Source organism: Dicentrarchus labrax, unplaced genomic scaffold, assembly GCF_905237075.1.
Source record: "Dicentrarchus labrax unplaced genomic scaffold, dlabrax2021, whole genome shotgun sequence".
Lineage (NCBI taxonomy): Eukaryota > Metazoa > Chordata > Actinopteri > Moronidae > Dicentrarchus > Dicentrarchus labrax.
Window position 1 is genome coordinate 29524469 of NW_026136714.1, and position 19588 is coordinate 29544056.

General features: G+C 38.9%; 1 protein-coding gene across 5 annotated transcripts; it reads left to right on the forward strand.

The window, feature by feature from the left end:
- The first annotated feature begins 1029 nt into the window (after positions 1–1029).
- pias2 (protein inhibitor of activated STAT, 2) lies at positions 1030–19279 on the forward strand. 5 transcript variants are annotated; one of them, XM_051422322.1, is made up of 14 exons: positions 1030–1216; positions 2948–3135; positions 7004–7091; positions 7198–7248; positions 7562–7652; positions 7750–7884; positions 7989–8094; positions 8825–8898; positions 9102–9262; positions 10665–10798; positions 11220–11412; positions 12724–12860; positions 12946–12983; positions 17161–19279. In XM_051422322.1, the coding sequence occupies exons 1-14, from the start codon at positions 1176–1178 to the stop codon at positions 17380–17382; spliced, it is 1659 nt and encodes a 552-aa protein (XP_051278282.1). In that variant the 5' UTR covers positions 1030–1175; the 3' UTR covers positions 17383–19279. The 5 variants fall into 5 exon arrangements, with proteins under 5 accessions (XP_051278282.1, XP_051278283.1, XP_051278287.1 ...); XM_051422323.1 differs by having other exon boundaries at positions 2951–3135; XM_051422327.1 differs by lacking the exon at positions 1030–1216 and adding an exon at positions 1223–1359 and having other exon boundaries at positions 2951–3135.
- Positions 19280–19588: the final 309 nt, after the last annotated feature.

Genomic DNA, 19588 nt, shown 5'->3' on the forward strand with positions numbered 1-19588 from the left:
TGAGAGTGCATCTTTCCTGGGTACAAAATAAAAGTCCATTGCTTCTAATCCACCATCATATGGGATATTGGTGCACAAACTCTGCCAACAATTTCAAAACATTTCTAGTGTCCGCCACATATGAGGGTAATGTCTCAACAATGTCTTTAATGAAGTAATCCACAAGTTGCCTCAGAGGTTCAGACAAGGAGTTGCTGCTTGCTACAACTGGTCTACCATGTGGATTTTCCAAACTTTTATGTATCTTTGGCAATAATTAGAAAATCGGTGTGATGAGATGTTCTATTTTCATAAATTCCTACTGACTCTTAGTGATCCACTTGTTATCCAATGTGCTGTTCAAACAGATTATGCCATTGCTAGGCACTATATGGAACGATGCCACTCCCATCAAATTCCCTGCATTGAAAGAGTGCGACCCAGTCCAAGAGGGGTCATTTGATTACCCAGTTCCTAAGGGAGGCATTTTGGATTTATGAACTGAACACAGTTGGACTTAATTAAGCACAGGATTTGAGCTGTTTTTTGTGATGTTGGACCTCAGGGAGAGATGAGACACTAGATCCCCTTGCCTTCACATTTAGTGGTGTAGAGGGACCGTGGTAGAACCTACAGGATAGGAGGAAGGATTAGTTTTCTGCTCGTTGTATGTAATGTGGTGTAATTCTTGTGATTCTGTTAATCATGCTGTTCTTAAATTTATCTTGCTTGGTCTTTTGCAATATGTTTTTTTGTATTTGCTTAAAGTATGTGGTAGGCAGTAGTATGCAAAGAAAAACTCAGTCCAAATATCATAGTTTTAAGCTTTTTTTAAGAAAAACAAAATAAAACAATCATGGGTGCCAACCGCCATAAAACTCCACAGAAGAAGAAGAAGAACCACAAGCAGAAGAACTTCATATTTTTTAACCAAGATGACGAAGTCATGACCCGCCTTATTCTGCCTCTGATTGGCTTACCCTGACATTCTTACCGTAACCCAGAGCCATAAGATATAATATATATGAACCTAAACCTAACCAACCAAACAAATTAAGGAAACGAGAACTAGCCAATCAAAGGCAGATTAGGGTGGGTCATGACGTCGCCATCCTGGGATAAAAAATTGTTCGTACGATCCGATCTCCACTTACGCCCAACACTGGCGTCACCTGGAAGTAGTCACACTGGGCGAGATGACCGGAACAACAAAATGGCGGAGAATGAGGAGTTTCGGGTAGGGGAAAAGAAAAACACTGATTGTGTCTTACTTCTGTCAGTATTAAAACATGGAGCGTTAACCTGTAACGAATAAACTGGTTGATATATATATGGCCAAAGCTGATGTGCTAACAGCATAGGGTGATGCCTGGAAGCAAGGTGCATTTTCAGACCAGATTGTTTGCTTTTCCGTAGTTAGCCTTAATGCTAACGATTTATAACGTTAACTAGCCAGGTCCCTTGTTAGCTCGCTGCAGCTATGTGAAACCATACAAAGGTTTTTTTTCAGTACTGCGTCTAGTTAACGTTACATTGTCATTGTTTTAAGTACGAGGGCCTTTAAAGCTGGTAAGTAATCTTCAGAGAAGTTAATATTAACGTAAATTATTTCTGTACGAAATTACATGCCGCTAATTTCACAAAGATGCACCCTGTGTGGGATCAATAAAGTATATCTTATCTTATTTAGCCCGGAGTTAACGATACTTGTACTATCTTAAATTGTATGTACTACACAGCGTCAAAGGTCGATTTGTTGACTCGGTTTTAAAACCTACTGTTTATATTGTATTGTTGGGTCTAAACTCTAACGTTACCTTTTAACGTGAATCTTATCAAAAAGGTTGAGTGAATTTCTGCTGCTCCGTAATAACGTTATTAATTAATCGTAAGTAAAGCTGATTAAGGGACGATGGAACCTCTTCATTGGTGATAAGAGAATTCAGTGTTTTACGTATGAAAAACATTTCTGCACTAGGCTACTTGTCGCTTAAGTGAGTCTCATACACGAGCCTACAGCTTAGCTGCTCATTGTTTGTGGCAACTTCTAACCCAAAATCTGGTTCTTAACCTACCTACTTACCTATTTAAGAACTACATAACTCGTGGTAGTTTGAGGAAGTAGGAAAGAGGTGGCCACTTTTATAAACATTGTTGGTCTACAGGAATAACAAGTGCTATGAAATGCTATGAGATAAATAGTCCTGCCCCCTTCGCTAGCTGCACCAGCAGTTTGCATTCAGTTTATCCACCAGTCTTTATAAAAACACCCGAAACATGTTCCTGGGATTTTCTGTTAATTTTGTAAGCTAATGCACTGTAAGCACTGTATTCTTGCAAGATTATGGTGGTTTCATTGTATATCACAGTATTTTCTTTGCATGATTGGACCTTTTATTGTATGTAAATACATTTATGTGTAAAGAGATTAAACTGCTATGTGTTTAACTAAATTCATGCAGCATTGCACTTCTCTCAGTACAACAAAAATATGCAATACAACAAAAAACATTTTCATTACCGCAATGTCCTCTGTTATACTGATTGGCCAAAGCCATGCTATCCTGTGTTTTGATCATCAAATAAACCATTTTTACTTTTGTAAAACACTCAGTATTTAACACAATTTCTACAATTTTCTACATTTAGTCATTTTAAAGCACTTTTGTATTCTTATGCCATTGTCTAAATACTATACTAGTGCACTTAAACAATGTAATTGAGTCTTTCACTTGTATTATGTATTGTTTGGCCTTGATGTTTGCTTGTGTTGTGGCTTCTTGTCAGATCTTCATTAGAGTAAGTCAGTGTTAGTGTTCGACTGTGGTTTGTGGTTGTCACCTTGTGCATCATGTCTTGCTTGCTACCTTTTTCATCCATTCTTCCATCCTGGTTTGGCCACCCCAAAGTCACTGTTTTCCTCTGCCGAGAGAAGGGAACTGTAGTAAACACTGACATCTCTGTTTAGCAGGAGTCGGTCCTGTAACGCAGACTTCAGCCTGTCGACTGGTGAAACAGCTGTGTGGCACGACACCAAAACCAGCATGAATCTCCAGCAGCCAGCCCCTCTCATCCCCCCCGTCCACCCTGATGTGCAGATGAAGCCCTTGCCATTCTATGATGTACTGGATGTCCTAATCAAGCCTTCAAGTCTAGGTCTGTTGTCTTATCTTTCTCTTTCAGTTTAAAAGAAGAACACTTCTGAGCCATGTAACCACCTGCATAGCCACAGGTGTGCCTGTGCCATCTAAATCTAAAGCTGACACTCAGCATAAACATAAATAAATTTGAGTTACTTGCAAATAGGGATGTCCCTGATGAGCTTAGGGATGAGCTTTAGTGATCGATCTGATCTTTTGTTTTCCATCAGATGTCACAGCTGTTTTTACTCATGAAGTTTTATCGGCACGCAGCAGCCATTGTCAACTGCAACTGTCTCTTTCCTTCACTCTGCTCTGTGTGAGAGAGCAGGAGCAGCCCTGCCCCAGCGGAGTTTCACGGTGGGAGGGGCTGCCAGAGGAGAGGTGGTAAAGAGCCACGCCACCGCAACAAACTGGGATGCGTTCTGACACCTTTCTGTCAGAACCAGCATTAACTTTTTCAACAGTTTTATCTACAGTAGCTTGTCTCCTTGATCGGACGACATGGCCACGTTCATTAGTTAGCCTTGGCCACCCAAGACCCTGTCACCAGTTCACCACTTTTCCTTCCATGTACCACTTTTGATAAGTACTGACCACCACAAGAGAAGCAGTTTTTGAGATGCTCTGACCCAGTTGTCTAGCAATAACAATTTGGCCCTCGTCAAAATCCTTATGCTTGCCCATTCTTCCTGCTTCTTAACACATCAACTTGGACAGAATGTTCGCTTGCTGCCTAATATACATCGATCAGCCATAACATTATGACCACTGATTGGTGACATGAATAACACTGATTATCTCGTTATCATGGTATCGGTCAGTGGGTCAGATATATTAGGCAGCAAGTGAAGATTTTGTCTCCAAAGTTGATGTTTTTATACACACACACACACACATGCACATACAAGGAATTTGACTCCGGTTTTACGTTGCTCTCAATGTACACAAACACACAGAGATTAACAGTATAAATAAGCAAAACAAGTTCAACAACAAAAAAAAAGACCTAGACCTCCTTTTGTAGACAGTAGACAACAGTGCAATGGAGCAGAGTGCAAAGGATGCTGAAATGAATATTTTACGTACATGGGGTAGGTGGGTATGACTGTAAATACAGTATGCAAAGAAACTGAATTTTCAGCAATGGAAAAATAAGTAATGAATGGTTTCATTAAGAGTATTGTACAGGGCAGTTAACTGTTGGTCAGAGTGATGGCCTGTGGGTAGAAACTGTTCCTGTGTCTCTTTTTTTTGGTGTACAGTGTTCTGTAGCACTACAGAGGGGAGGAGTTGGAACAGGTTGTGTCCAGAGTGAGCTGGATCTGCAGTCATGTTACCTGCTCGTTTCCTGACTCTGGACAGGTAAAGGTCCTGAATTGATGGCAGGTTGGCACCAATGATCCTCTCTGGATCTGCTGTCCTGACTGTCCACTGTAGTCCTGTTCCTGTCCTGTTTGGTGGCCGATCCACACCAGACAATGATGGATGGAACAGAGACCAGACTGAATGATTGCAGTATAAAACTGGATCAGCAGTTCCTTAGGCAGATTGAGCCCTCTGAGCGGGCGCAGGAAGTATAACCTCTGCCGAGCCCTCTTGATGATGGTGCAGGTGTTGGACTCCCACTTAAGCCAGGGAGATTGTGTATCCCAAAAACCTGAAAGTTTCCACAGCAGACACAGGGCTGTTGAGTATGGTGATGGGGGGGCAGTCCACTGTCATCTCCACAGTTTTGAGTGTGTTAAGCTCCAGGTTGTTCTGACTACACCAGAGGGCCAGCTGTTTTACCTCCCGTCTGTATGCAGACTGTACGACTGTGTCGTCTGTCAACTTCAGGAGTTTGACAGACTGGTCTCTCGAGGTGCAGTCATTTGCGTAGAGGGAGAAGAGCAGTGGGGAGAGCACACACCTCTGGGGGGTGCCAGTGCTAACTGTCCAGGTGCTGGATGTGATGTTCCCCAGCCTCACCAGCTGCCTCCTGTCAGTCACGAAGTTTGTAGTGCACTGACAGGTGGGGGTTTGCACAGGGAGCTGGGTGAGTCTGGTGTGGAGGATGTCCGGGATAATGGTGTTGAACGCTGAACTTAAGTCCACAAACTGGATCCCTGCATATGTCCCTGGAGAGTCAAGGTCTTGCAGGATGTAGTGCAGTCCCATGTTGACTGCATCATCCAATGACCTGTTTGCTTGGTAGGCAAACTGCAGGGGGTCCAGCAAGGAGCCTGTAATGTCCTTCAGGTGGGCCAACACCAGTCTTTCAAAGGACTTTATGACTACAGATGTCAGGGCGAAAGGCCTGTAGTCATTTAGTCCTGTGATGGAGGGTTTTTTGGGAACCGGGATGATTGTGGAGCGTTTGAAGCAGGAAGGAACTTCACACAACTCTGTAGGATGGTGAAACTCTGTCTGCTTCTGATGCCTTCCTGATCTTCCTGATACACACACGTATTTTGTGTGTGTGTGTGTGTGTGTATGTATGTTCGTATGTATATGTCTTGCTGAACACCAATCCTTTTGTTTTCCTCAAAACACTGTAAGAGCTATTAGACAAATTCCATAAATTAGCTCTTACGGACACATTTTTAAGCTCTTACAGACACATTGTAACAACAAACAAAAAAATACCAACATTTCTAAATGGTAAATGGACCTGTACTTGTATAGCGCCTTTCTAGTCTTCTGACCACTCAAAGCGCTTTACACTACGTGCCACATTCACCCTTTCACACACATTCACTCAGTGATGGCAAAGTCCATCGAACAGAAACTAACATTCATACACATTCACACACCGATGCACGGCATCGGGAGCAATTTGGGGTTCAGTATGTATATGCTCAAGGATACTTCGACATGTGAACCCGGGGATCGAACCCACAACCTTCCAATTAAGGAACGACCTGCTCTGCCTCTGAGCCACAGCAGCCACAGCACCATATGCTTAAATCCTTCTACGTGTTGACACAAAACACACACCAATGTACAGCCTTAAAGATGTGAACAAACAGGAAGCCTGGACTCACAAGTCATTCATTCATGCATACATTTTAAACAAGGCTAATGTCAGTATAATCATCACAATACAAACATTTCTTTCACACACTGTTAAAGCAACAAATCACGTTGACAATAACCACAGCCAAAGGCAACAAAATAACAAACCCGTACCTTGTTTCCATTCCAGCCAGGCGTTTAAATATCAACAATTATCCCTTTTGTTTGTAGAGCAGAGTTGAAACACCCCAGTAGCACAACTTTCTTATAAATGCAGCATCCAGTACTCGACCGAAAGTGCGTCAAAATAAAAGACATGAAAAGTAAAGGCGCTACCAAAATAATGGCACACAGGAAGTTCAACAAAAAGAAGCCTTTACAATATTTATGCGTCTATATGTATAAATATGCAATGATGTAAGCAATTAAACTATTGAATCAAAGATGATAAACGAAACATTTCAATAAATACATTCTAAAAAGCAGACACAATTATTTTGGTATTGTAGTGCTGATAGCGAGACATAACCATAGCTGATTGTGCAGAATGTTATCAATTAAGTTTTATGTTCCTCAACTGCCTTAGTCTTCTACTTGACCAATTTTTTAATAAGGGCAAATAAAAATTTGATTTTGGTTAAAATAAGACTATGTATTACCAAAATGAATAAATTAAAGCTAGCTGTTTTAGTGCATTCTAAACATGATTTATGAGTTAATGGTGTGAGGAATATATGAATCAGTTTTGGATTACTGCAGATGAATCTATTGAGACATAAATTAATGCAGCTTTAGAATCTGAAAATAAGCCAAACTGTGAACTGTATGCTCTATATAAAGGTCATAAACAATACTTTGTGTATGTGTGTCATCATTTGTGTTTTCAGGAGCAAGTACTGCACAGAGGTACCACCAAGAAAAATATTTTATCTTTGCCTTGACACCACAGCAAGTTCGAGAAGTATGCATATCCAGGTGGGACTATTTAACAGCTTAATTACTTCACAGTTACTGAGGAAAATATGCCTGTGTCTGTGATGTAAATGATAAATACAGTATGTTTAATCTTGTTTGTTTACAGGGACTTTCTTCCAGGTGGCAGAAGGGACTATATGGTTCAAATTCAGCTGAGGTTAGAATCTTTTCTGACATGTAAATGATAGAGAATCCTAACTTTGAATCTGAAAGAAAAAAATAATCAACTGAGAAACACAGTGAGAACTCTGTTTAAAAGACCTACACCGCACACTCACACACATTCACACACACTCACAGATCTGGTAAAGACACAGCATCAAGCATTTAGTTACTGTTTTGCTGAAGATAATTTTTAATAATTTTACTTAAAGAGTAATTAACAATTACTTTAATATTTATTTTATATTTGTGAAAAGTATTTTCTAAATAAATGTTCAGGCTCTTAAGTGTTTCTTTTTGTTGTACAGATTTTGCTTGTCAGAGACAAGTTGCCCTCAAGAGGATAATTATCCAAACAGTCTTTGTATAAAGGTCAATGGGAAACTTTTTCCTTTGCCAGTAAGTACTTGTTTTTTCCAAAACAGTTCCAATAAAAAGCCAATCCGACTTAAGTTTTCTACTGTAAAGACACTAATAAAGCATTTTGTTTCTGTAGGGTTATGCACCACCACCAAAAAACGGTGTGGAACAGAAGAGACCAGGAAGACCTCTAAATATAACCTCCCTTGTCCGACTCTCCTCTGCGGTACCCAATCAGATTTCAGTGACATGGGCCCCTGAAATTGGAAAAGTGAGAACGTAAAAAGTCATTATGTTTCTTCTGAGTTGGACATAATGTTTGGGTAAAGTAACAGTAACTTCTTTCTTAAGGTTGATGATCATATTGTCTTTCAGACCTATTCTATGTCTGTGTACTTGGTGAGGCAGCTGACATCACCACTGCTCCTGCAGAGACTGAGGATGAAGGGCATCAGAAACCCAGACCACTCCAGGGCACTAAGTAACTACACAGTATACAAACTCTTCAATGTTGCCCACAAGAAGGTATAGGGCTTCACAAATCCCCCCAAAAATATCCTTACCTGAAAAGCACCTGTCGGTGCACCCACCCCACCCCTTGATATGTGTCTGAATTTTAGAATTTCATTGGTATCAATAAAATGTTATCAATACTACTACTCACAGCTTTAATTTTGGCTGATTGAGCTGCTTCTATCTGTTGAGCTCAGAAAGGTGTGAACCCATAGATTGCTGCCTTTGGATATCTGTCATTATTATTTGTCTTCACCCCACACTGTAAGTCCAGTTCACTTAAAATTTGATACACACCAATCCATTTTCCCTACAAAAAAATCCCCTTGGACAAGGCTGAAAATTTTAACATTTTTGGTTTTCAATACTATCAACACCAATTTTGGTATACAACTTTGCAGGACTGTGATACATCAACATATTATGAATGGAATACACGTTGTATAGCTGTACAAGGATGGCCACCGTCAGGAAATTGGCCATAACTCAAGTTCTCTTAAAGCAATCCAAATTAAACTCAATGGTGATACATACACACATTGTTCATGGAAGTTGTACAATTGATGTCACTGCTTTTTTAAACAGAATTAAACTAGAATCACAGCATATATGTATATTTGGTTTTGGTGTATTTTATACCTTTTTTAAATTAGTCTTTTCTTTTCCTCTGTACTTTTCCCCTGCTCTCTGTGTTCCAGTTAAAGAGAAGCTGACAGCAGATCCAGACAGTGAGATTGCTACAACAAGCCTTCGAGTTTCACTCATGTGCCCGGTAAGTGGCTTATCTACTGGTGACAGACTATTCAACAAATTGTGAGTACTACTGTCTGTAAGACTTTCGGGAGTCCAAGAACATTGTAGTAATTGTTACCTTGAATTTGTATGAAATGTTGGGGAGCAGCTTAGCACTTGTGCAAGGAACCAACCATTTTCTATGTTCATTAATAACTGACCTCAGTGTGTTTTGTCCAACAGCTGGGTAAGATGCGGCTTACAGTGCCATGCCGGGCGGTGACCTGCTCTCACCTGCAGTGTTTTGATGCTGCCCTGTACCTGCAGATGAATGAGAAAAAACCCACCTGGATCTGTCCTGTGTGTGACAAGAAGGCTGCATACGAGAGTCTCATCATTGATGGGTTAGCTAAACTAATTCATCCACTTTACACAAAAAATAGCCTGTTTTTGCTGTTGCTGAAGTAGCTGCACATTCAGATTTTGGTAGATTGCCCAGTTAGTTGTCCACTAACATGTAGTTACAGTAACATTTACAGTTTCTCAATGTAGCAATTGGAACTCCACACATTTTGTATATTAGCTAGATGTCACAAAATGATCCTCAGTATTGGTATCAGGGTCAATATAGGTATATTTTAATGCATGGACATCTGCAAAAATGACACTGATCAAAATTTGATGATTTCTTTACTGAACTCTACCATGTCTTGTCCACAGTCTGCTAGTGTCCCAGTGCTGCTCTCCTATGTTGTACATTTACCAGAAGCTGGGGGAAGTGGGCTGTCCTCCTTTGATTAGAGAGAGTCAGCACTCTTAATATATAAATATCATGACATAGAGTAAACCCAAACAGTAGATTCTACAGGTGCATCTCAATAAATTTGAATATTGTGGAAAAGTTAAATTATTTCAGTTGTTCGGTTCAAAAAGTGAAATTCATATATTTATATAGATTCATTACACACCGAGTGAAATATTTCAAGCCTTCATTTCTTTTAATTTTGATGATTATGGCTTACAGCTTTTCCATGATATTTGAATTTACTGAGATGCACCTGTATGTCAGCTTTGGTCTTGCAAGTTTCCGGGTGAAACAATAGATGGTGTGTTGAGCCATTTTCAACCCACCAAATTCTTTAAGATTTTTTAAAAAATTGATGAGAATGTCAATTTTGATACCAGCACTGATGTGTTTCGTCACAAAAAAACACACTTGAGTGTGGAGTACCTCTTAAATATGCTCTGCGAGCATACAGTATCTCTACATATCAGTGCCAAAATTAGTGTATGAATGTGAAAACTTAATTGGTCGCACCGATGATTGACTCTTCTGACACCTGGTAAAATTAGGTATTTTTTCAAGTTACAACAGCTCGGGAGATATCTTTCTTGCATCCTTACAGTTAGATTTCCATTCATATCTAAACAGTAAGTTTAACAGCTTTATAGTTTTGAACCATGATCTTCAGTATTTTGATCAAGCAGAATGTGAAAATGAAGGTGTCAGATTTAGGAAGCTGCTTATGTTATTTCAATATGTGACATATTTAATCAATATTTAGGTAAATATAAGTATCAGATAGGACTCTGTCAGAGTTACCCAATATTAAAGCATCAGGATCTGGATCTAAACAAAATTTGATCAAGACAACCCTCATTTTTTAAGTCTTAAAAGGCTCATGGTCATGAAACTAAAATAGGTAGAAGCTGAGAAACCCACCAACAAAATCAGTCTGCTTGTTTGACCAGTTAGTGTCCAATTATTGTATATTAGTGATTTAAGTGTTTTTATTCTTTGTTCAGTTTATTCTTGGAGATCCTCAATGACTGTTCAGATGTGGATGAAATCAAGTTCCAGGAGGACGGAACATGGTGTCCCATGAGACCAAAGAAAGATGCCGTCAAGGTCCCTTCTCAGTCAGTTCCAAAAATTGAGAGTAAGTACATCATCTCAAAGCCTGGACAAGGTTTGAATTGATCATATTAACTAGCTCACTAACTGGTGTCTATCAAAGCCTCATTTACCTTTTTCCTCTGTGCCTAAAAAACACATCAATGAGCCACGCTGTTGAACTGGGTGACATGTTGACAAATAGCAGTTCAAGGGGCCATGTACCAAGGCTGAGTCCTTGTTGCTGCGGCTCAGGGTTCGAATCCGACCGGTGGCCCCTTACATGTCATCCCCTTTACCTGAGTTGTTTTAAAAGATTTGTTTTCTGTACGAACTAATGGACTTGGGGCTGAGAACCACAGACAGAATAACAAAGTCAGAAAGTGCTTTGGGGTTTTCATGGTATTTGTTTACAATAAGACAAATCTAGAATAACACCAGCCCTATACTATAACCTTTTCTTCCAGCCTCCGCTCCATTGCGGCAGTCTTCAGTGGTCCTCCATTCTACTGAGCCCAGCTCCACCAAGAAGGCGGATGTAATTGATCTGACTCTGGAAAGCTCCTCCTCCTCCTCCTCTTCTGATGAAGAGGACACAGACCCTCCACTGAAGAAACGCTGTGTTTACATTTCCAAGAATGAGGAAATGCATGCAAAGGGGTGAGCAAGCCCCTCTGTGTGGTTTTCCTGAATCATAGACAGACCTACGTGTACCAAATAATAATTTCAAAACACCATTAGTTTGTAATTTTATCTTGTATTGTATTGTATTGTATTGTATTGTATTAGGCGACAATAATTTGGTTTACAATATCAACAATTAATTCTGTTGCCATTTCAGATTTTCCCTACACGATTATTGTGGTCAAAATAATTCACAATAGCAACATTATCGTAATATAAAAATGAACACAGGACACCAGTATTAAGGTCTGGGAAGTACCTACTATGTTGGAGGGTGAACCACAAAGGGGGAATGAAAGAAACGGAAATGTTTTAAGAGGCACTGGACTACTTGCACAATATTATTGTGTGTAATTAACAATATCTATATTTAATTTTAGGGAATGAACTGATGGCAAAGGCTCATCAGAATAGAAACTTGAAAAAACTTCACAAACATACTTTGGCCATTTTATAGAATATAGAGCCTATTAGGGTTGGGCGATATGTTAAAATTCCCAACGGCCACCATCAGTCCAACAATTGGCAGTTGCTGATATATTCGTGAGTGTGTGCGTGTGAGGTGAGCAGCAAGTTCACTATGTGCAACAAGTTGTAATAGATTCAATAAACAAAATAAACTCACCAAATTTTAACAAAGGAATCAGGCAGAAAAATACAACCGTACACCTTCTGAATTCAATCTTAATTCAATCTAATACTGAACTAAGACCTTGTTAAGCAATCTTAAAACTAGGCCTGTGTGATATGGTTGTGCAATGACACTGTTCAGTATTGCAATGATGATGAGTTAAACAAATAATGAGTGCTGTACATTTCCTATGTCAACCTGGTTGTAAAATCAGTACTGGATAAGTTGTCGTAAACTGGTTGAAATCACCACATTTAGATGTGAAAATACACTGGCTCTATAGCTGTTTTTCTTCTCATTCATTGTTTGGCTCAGTGTGTATACTGCACTGCTGAATGTCTATTACTGAGCAGCTCTCAAAACAACAAAACAACCGATAACCGTTATTTTCATAATTGTTTTTGCAAAAGAATTCAGTATAAATTATTATTATGGGCCGATGTAATTTATTGTCTAATTTATTTATCTCAGTAATTCATAATAATAATAATATACATTTCCCATCATCAGCCAATAGTTTATCTGATTATATGATATCTTATAATTATCCAGATAATTATTGTGCATCCATATCTTTTTAGATTTAAATTTGTTGCCATCCACTGTTTTGACACTGAGCACTAGATTTGTATTCAATGTATGTTTGTTTTTCTCAGGGTGTTGACCTACCAGCCCACTGTGCGCGTGTCAAACATCCAGGCTCTGGACCCATCGTATTTGACCTCTACGCTAGCTGACTATGCAGTCCCCTTCCACCCATCAACCCTGGCCACCATCCCTACAGACATGCAGAGTGAGTCAGCTAGATAGAATGAGCGTGAGCACTATCACTGCCACTGTGTGGTACTGTCAATAATCTGTTTTTCTCTTACCTATAGGTCTGGATTTGTTTTCTTTAATTCAAGCCGATCCTCAGGTATGTTTCTTCAGTTTTCTACTGTTATAAGCTGCACTACGCATGGTTTCTAGATTATCTCATGAGTCTAAACCAGGAATCATAGAAGTAACAGAGAGAGGCCTCCATTTGCTACTTGAATGGCTCAACCAGGGTGTCTTTAATGTGTTAAGAAGTCTAAAATCCTATAATCTGAATTTCAGGCCTTAAAATATCTGAATATTATTTTTGACAGGTCTTGATAATTAATGAAATTAACATGTTGATTAACTTTTCAATCTCTCGTAAATGTGTTTTTAGTAAAAAAAAATCATGCAGTAATAACTACAACTTTATTCAGTACTTTTTTTGCCAGTATGGATGTGAAATTTTCTTTAATTGAATTCATGGTGGTCTTAAATTCTGAAACCTGCAAAAACCCTGTCAAAGTATTTGCTTAATTTCACAAACAGCAGCGATTTAAGTGATTTGTCCATAGAGACACTAACTTAGAAAACTTTTTTTTCATTGAATTAACCTTTAAAATAAAAGTTTATTCTTTAAAAAAACATCTACAAAAAGGGATCAATTAAATTCAATGTTATTTGTATCTTGTAATGTCTGAGTTTAACATCAGAAAATTCCATCCAGGTTTTTATGTCCTTAAGGCATGCTTGTATTTTAGCTAACTGACTAATTTCTAAGATCAGGCTTGATCGATTAGATATAACTGGGTATCATCTGTATAACAGTGAAAGTTAATGGAGTGATTCCTAATAATGTTCCCTAAAGGAAGCATGAGGGTTCCTTTAATGCTAATTAGATGCTCAAGTCTCTGTAATAGAATATGATCGTATTGAGTCAGGGTTTCCTCTAGAATTTCTTTAGCCATGGTACGAGTTTGTGTAAGACTAAGGTGCATATATGTGGTGGGGGTTTTGGGGGTCATCCCCTCAAGAACTCAAACACACCAAATATGCCATTTTAAATAGTTTTTGACCATTAATAATACCATATCTGTGTACAAAAGCTGGAAAAGTAGTCTACTTAGGACCAACTACAATTAGATCTGGAAAAAATAATTTAGCTAGTTTAGATCCTCCTCATTGATTTTACATTCATTCAACTTGGGGTTCTGCACCTTAGCCTTACAATGGTCAGAAAACCCAGTTTCAGTGACCTCAGAATCATTATAGATTATTCATGTTTGCCTTTTGTTTACTTAATTTACAGCTTTTGACATGAAGCACTTTGAAAATAAAGTACATGGGTGCGCACATAGTTTGTGATTTGCAGAAACCTGAAAACATTACTCTTAGGGAGTTTATACTTTTTCTTGCAACTGAGCAAACGAGGCAAAGGTTCCACTCACGTAAAGGTCATTGATTATGTGAATACCCTGGTCTCTCAACTATAAGAATCCATTATCAAGCTGGGATGGTAGGAATGAATGGTTCCTAGATGGAGCAGGAAAGAGAGTGAACCAATCCAAAAGTGCTTCTAAATTGCGTCCAGATTCTTACCATACTCTATAATGACGCTTCCACTATAAGCAGATCTAAGGCCACTGGGGACAGGATCACTGCACCCAAACTGTTAAGACGGCATTGCTCGCTCCAGCCCCAGCCACAGAGAGGGCTTGGCCAAGTTGTCCAACCACACTAAGATTGTTTTGATATTAGAAGCCCAGTTGTAAAGACAAAAGTCAGGAAGAGCAAGCCCACCAGCTTGTTTTGTTTTGCAGAGGTGATCTTTTTTAATTCTATGGTTTTTATAGCCCCACATAAAAGGGAGTAGTTAGGGCAGGAGCACAGGGAGGCACTGGAAGAGGTAAAGTAGCTGGGGAAGGAGTATTATTTTAACTGTGTTGATTTTCAGTTCCCGATCCTTCAGTGAGATAGGAAGTGATCTCCAAAACTGGATGTTAGCTCACAATTTGGCCACAAGAGGGGGTAAAGTTTGAAAAGGGAGGAAAATTCTTCAGTGACCTGAATCCCAAGGTAGGTGAAGGTCTGAAAAATAATTTTAAGTGGTAAATGTTGTATCAGGGACAGGTCCTTTTTAACCCAATGGGTATCAGCTCGCAGGCAGGATTTAGAATGATAAATTATATCAAAGGCGTCTAAGGTTGGAGGAGTTTCTACCAGGGATGAAACTGGTTTGATCCAGATAAACCAGTTTGCCCATAAATTGGTTGAGTCTATTTGCTAATAGCCAGTATTTTCTGGTCCACATTAAGGAGAGAAATGGGCCTGTATCCTCTGACCTCTTCCAGGTTCCTGCCCCTTTTTGGAATAAGGGTTATGACAGGCTCTGTAAGAGTTACTGGCAGAGACCCGTTTTCAAGAGCTTGAGAGGACATATTGAACATATAAGGTGCAAGTGTGTCAGCAAATACTTTGTACAGTTCGCAAGGGAGCCTGTGCAGGCCTGGGGTCTTACTTTCAAAGTTGTTTTTTTCAGAATTTGTTTCATTTAGGTCTTTGTTTAGGAAGGCGTAGTCCACCTGTGTAAAGGAGAGAAGGTGGGGACCTAAATTTGTTTTGGAGGAGTTTCATAGAACTCTTTAAAGCGGTTCTTGATATCTTTCACTGAGGTAAGACAAACTGTGTTTAGACTTGATATTTTACTATATTCTACTTGTTTGTGCAATTATCTGGCAAGCAATCTCTGCGGTTTCTCCCCAAACTCGAAGTACTTCTGTTTATTTTGACATTTTTGCTGAAATAATCTGATTATATTCAAGCTAAAAAAATATATATTTGTCTAGCGAGGAATGGCGTGCATTCTTCTCATCTAACTGATGGATTTGTTCTTGTAGCTCTAGAAGCTTAGCTTTGTTTAACTTATTTCTGTGCCCCAAATATTATAGAGCCCCTCAGGTATGCTTTTAGAGTCTTCCACAGTAAGCCTGGGGTGTGAAGATATTCAGATAATTTGGGGTCATTAATAAGTTAAGAGTCCATTTTCCACATTGTGCGAGAAAAGTGCAGACCGCTTAAATTGAGTACAAATGTAAGAGGGCTTTGATCGGGGATTAAGATGTCATGGTATCTAGGGTTGTGAATATGAGGAAGTAGTTCAGATTCTACCAGACAAACACAGTGGATTTTTCCCAGTAACAATAAGATAATGTCCTTCCGTATCAGTTTTCATTGATTGGACACCCTTACGAATTAGAATAGATACAGAAGAAGATGAATGATAAGCTTGCCCAACCCATCTACTCCATAGCCTAGCCTGGGAGTTGCTCTTTAAATGGGTTTCTTGAAGGAACACGATACCTGAGGACAAGGATTTCAGGTGGGCTGTTACTTTACCCCTTTTTACTGGATGGATCAATCCCTTCACATTCCAGTTGGTTCAAGTTAGGCCTCCCCGTCCACTACCATGAGTTACACCATTATCCTGTATCAGAGAGAGAAAACCTGGCAAGATGTTATAGTTTCCATTACAACACAAAAAATTCTCATCAAAGATGACCACTCTCCAACATGAACATGGGTCCCCATAATGGCTGGCCACTGCTAAAACACATACAACACATGGCACGACTCCATAAGGGAGATTAGAGAACAAAACAAAAAAGGAAGACACAAATATAGTATCTGTAAACACAATATAAAAGGAACCTTCCTAATATTTCTGTGTTAACCTTATGTCAACTTTCAAGTAAATACTGTGCAAAAAGTAACTCCAGTCAGTTTAAGTTTAATCAACACAGGGATGATACAGCAGAGTAGCCTATTGAGATGGTCCATATCCTAAAAATAGATAATAATAAATCAATTAAAATAAATAAATGGGCAATAATAATAGCAACATTAAATATATATAAAAATATGGTAAATGACAATGAATAGATAACCAAATAAAAAGAGCCAAACCAAAAAGGAGAGAGAACAAAAAATAAAATAATGTAAAAAAAGTATTTAAAAAAAATTATCAAAACAGAACAAGAATGGACCATATATTTCCATCTAGTGTTACATTAGGTTCAGTAGGCAGTTTTGCTGTTTTTAACAGTAAAGAACAAACAACTGAGGGATGCCAGATGTCATGATTAAAAAGGAAATGTAAAACATATTCCTGCAAGACAACAAATTCACAGTGAACTACTGATTATAGTGGGAGACAAATAAATATACACAAATAAATAAAGAACCACACCAAACAATCAACATTGATTATGCTGATCAACTTGTTTTTTCCTGCTTAGCATTACCGGCCACAGATGTTCCTGGACAACCTGACGAACACCATGCAAAGTGCAGCTGCTGCCAGCACCAGCTCAGCCTTGGTCTCCTCCTCAAGCAGCCACTATGACACCAGCACCCACGCTGGCAGCTCCATCCATGAGACCCGGGTCATCGCAGGAGGAGGAGGGGGCACTGGAGGAGGGACTGACAGCAGCATATCAGATATCATTTCACTAGATTGAGCCACATCTCACTGGACCTTTTTTGGCCTCTTTTCTGTGGCCTTTTTAGTCAGGACTACATGTACATGTCATGTTGAGTTTTACACAGAAGCACACAAATTGGTATATATGAGCACTTTCATGGCCTGAATATTTTCCACAATGTTAAAAACTGTATCCAGGCATGTTTATTTTGCCCTTGGGTTTTTTTAATTGCAAAGGGCAATATTGTGTGTCATTTCTTTTTACTTCAATATTTGGCAAACATTCTCTTTTGATTTAGCTCTGTATAGTCTAATATCCCCTGATGTTTTTAGCCATGGGCTAGTCCAGTATTCCATGATGTTTTAGCCCTGTTTTGGTCCAATACTCCCTGATGTTTTATCCCTGGTTTGGTCTCTTTTCTCGGCAGAAAGATAATTGCCTGTAATTCTTTTTTCCAGTTTTTTCATTGTTGGAAATATTTAGACAACCTTCATTTATACCAGTTTGTTTGCTTGCACAATGCACATACATGTAAATGTGACTGCAGCCTATTCTGGCCCGATTGAGCTGAACTATGTGCCTAATTAGCATTGAACAGAGCCAGGATAAATGGAAGAACAGCTTGGACTCACTGCTCTCAGCTAGATGTTTCACACAACATCCGTGCTAGTGAATACATCGTTGGAAGTAGGAAGCATCTCTGTAAAAGACTTGTGGACTGATGATCAGGCTGTTGACTGTGTAGGTGTCTGACCTCCTCACACACCACAACAGGGCTGTTTCTGTCCATTTTTATTGTATCTGTGCTGGCTTTGAAAAGCCCTGCTTTGCCTTTCAATCACACAAATGGTAACTGGAAGGCAGGTCAGTAATTCAAATGTTTTCATTGGTTCTAACAGCTGTTAATCAGTACTTTGATGAAGTTTGTTACAGGGCAGCTTTCATGTCATACCAACATAAGATTTTCCTTTGTAATTTAGTCCAAGCAATAATAATTTAACTTCTGTTAAGTTAAATTAAGTTGTAAATGTAGTAGATACTCAGTAAATAATTTAAACTGGTCCATGCCACTCTGCCACTCTGCTTCCAAAATCAAATGTACAGTTGTTGTTTATGGTCAGTTTATTGACTTAAATAAATTGCAAACTTGAGATTTCATCTTGTAAGAGAAATACACTTAAAGGAATAATGCAAAATGTAGGCAAATATGCTCATTTGCTTTCTATCAGAGTGAGATGTTCAGATGGAAGTGTAAGCATAAGTCTGGGTGTGCTTAGCTTAACATAAAGACTGGCAGCAAGGCGAACTACTTGCTTGGCTGTGTCTTAAGTTCCATAAATATACCTTCTGACACCCTGATAGCTCAGTAATTAACATGTTGTATATCATTCGTTTGCTTTTTACACAAATAGACATGTAGGAATTCAAGTTTGTAGTTTTAGGAGGCATTTTGTGTTTCAATTTAAAGTTCCAGTGTGTAACATTTAGCAGGATCTATAGGCAGACATATCTAGAATATTCATATGTATGTTTTCGTTAATATAAATAGGAATTGTGTTTTTGTTACATTAAAATTAGATGTTTTTATCTACAGAGGCGGTGGGTCGCCTTCCATAGATTTTTCCATGTTGAACCACCATGTTTCTACAGTAGCCCAGAAGACAAACCAGCTTTTCAAGTTTTTTCACATTTGCAGTCTGCAACAACAGTACTAGATGCCACTAAATCCTACACACTGGTCCTTTAAAAGTCCACTCTGTTAATCTTCGGAACTCTGACCTCTCTGCTATTGTTGGATTTTTCTGTGTGTTGGTATAGAATAGATGGATATGACATTTTCTCAGTGTTAATGCCTACACTTAAGCCCATTTACTAACAGTTGACAGCAAGCAGAAACATCAAGAACAATAAACACGGCAGCTACTCTACCATACCTACATTATCTGGATTGCTTGCATGTGTACATGAACCCCCAGCCATCAGGAGCTCAAATCTCAGGGACCTACACTCCACTTTTCTGCGCTTGTCAGACTGAGTGAATTAAAATACGGACACATAGAAACAACATCTGTAACTAAAATACAGATGCTCATATAAAAGCGCATATACATTTTTTTTTACATTTTCAAGATTCATTTCAAGCTTGTAATAAGTTAGTTATTGGGATGAGAATTAATTCTGTAATTTAATTAGTCCATTGAAAAATGACATTTAGAAAATTCAACATCAGTGTGTTTTTTTC

What these genes read in the sequence shown, in the direction of transcription:
- pias2 (XM_051422322.1), top strand. Translation starts at nt 1,176, where the DNA reads ATGACCGGAACAACAAAATGGCGGAGAATGAGGAGTTTCGG. An exon ending in AATCAAGCCTTCAAGTCTAG is followed by an intron (nt 3,136 to 7,003) that starts GTCTGTTGTCTT and finishes TTGTGTTTTCAG; the next exon opens with GAGCAAGTACTGCACAGAGG. An exon ending in GGAAACTTTTTCCTTTGCCA is followed by an intron (nt 7,653 to 7,749) that starts GTAAGTACTTGT and finishes TTGTTTCTGTAG; the next exon opens with GGTTATGCACCACCACCAAA.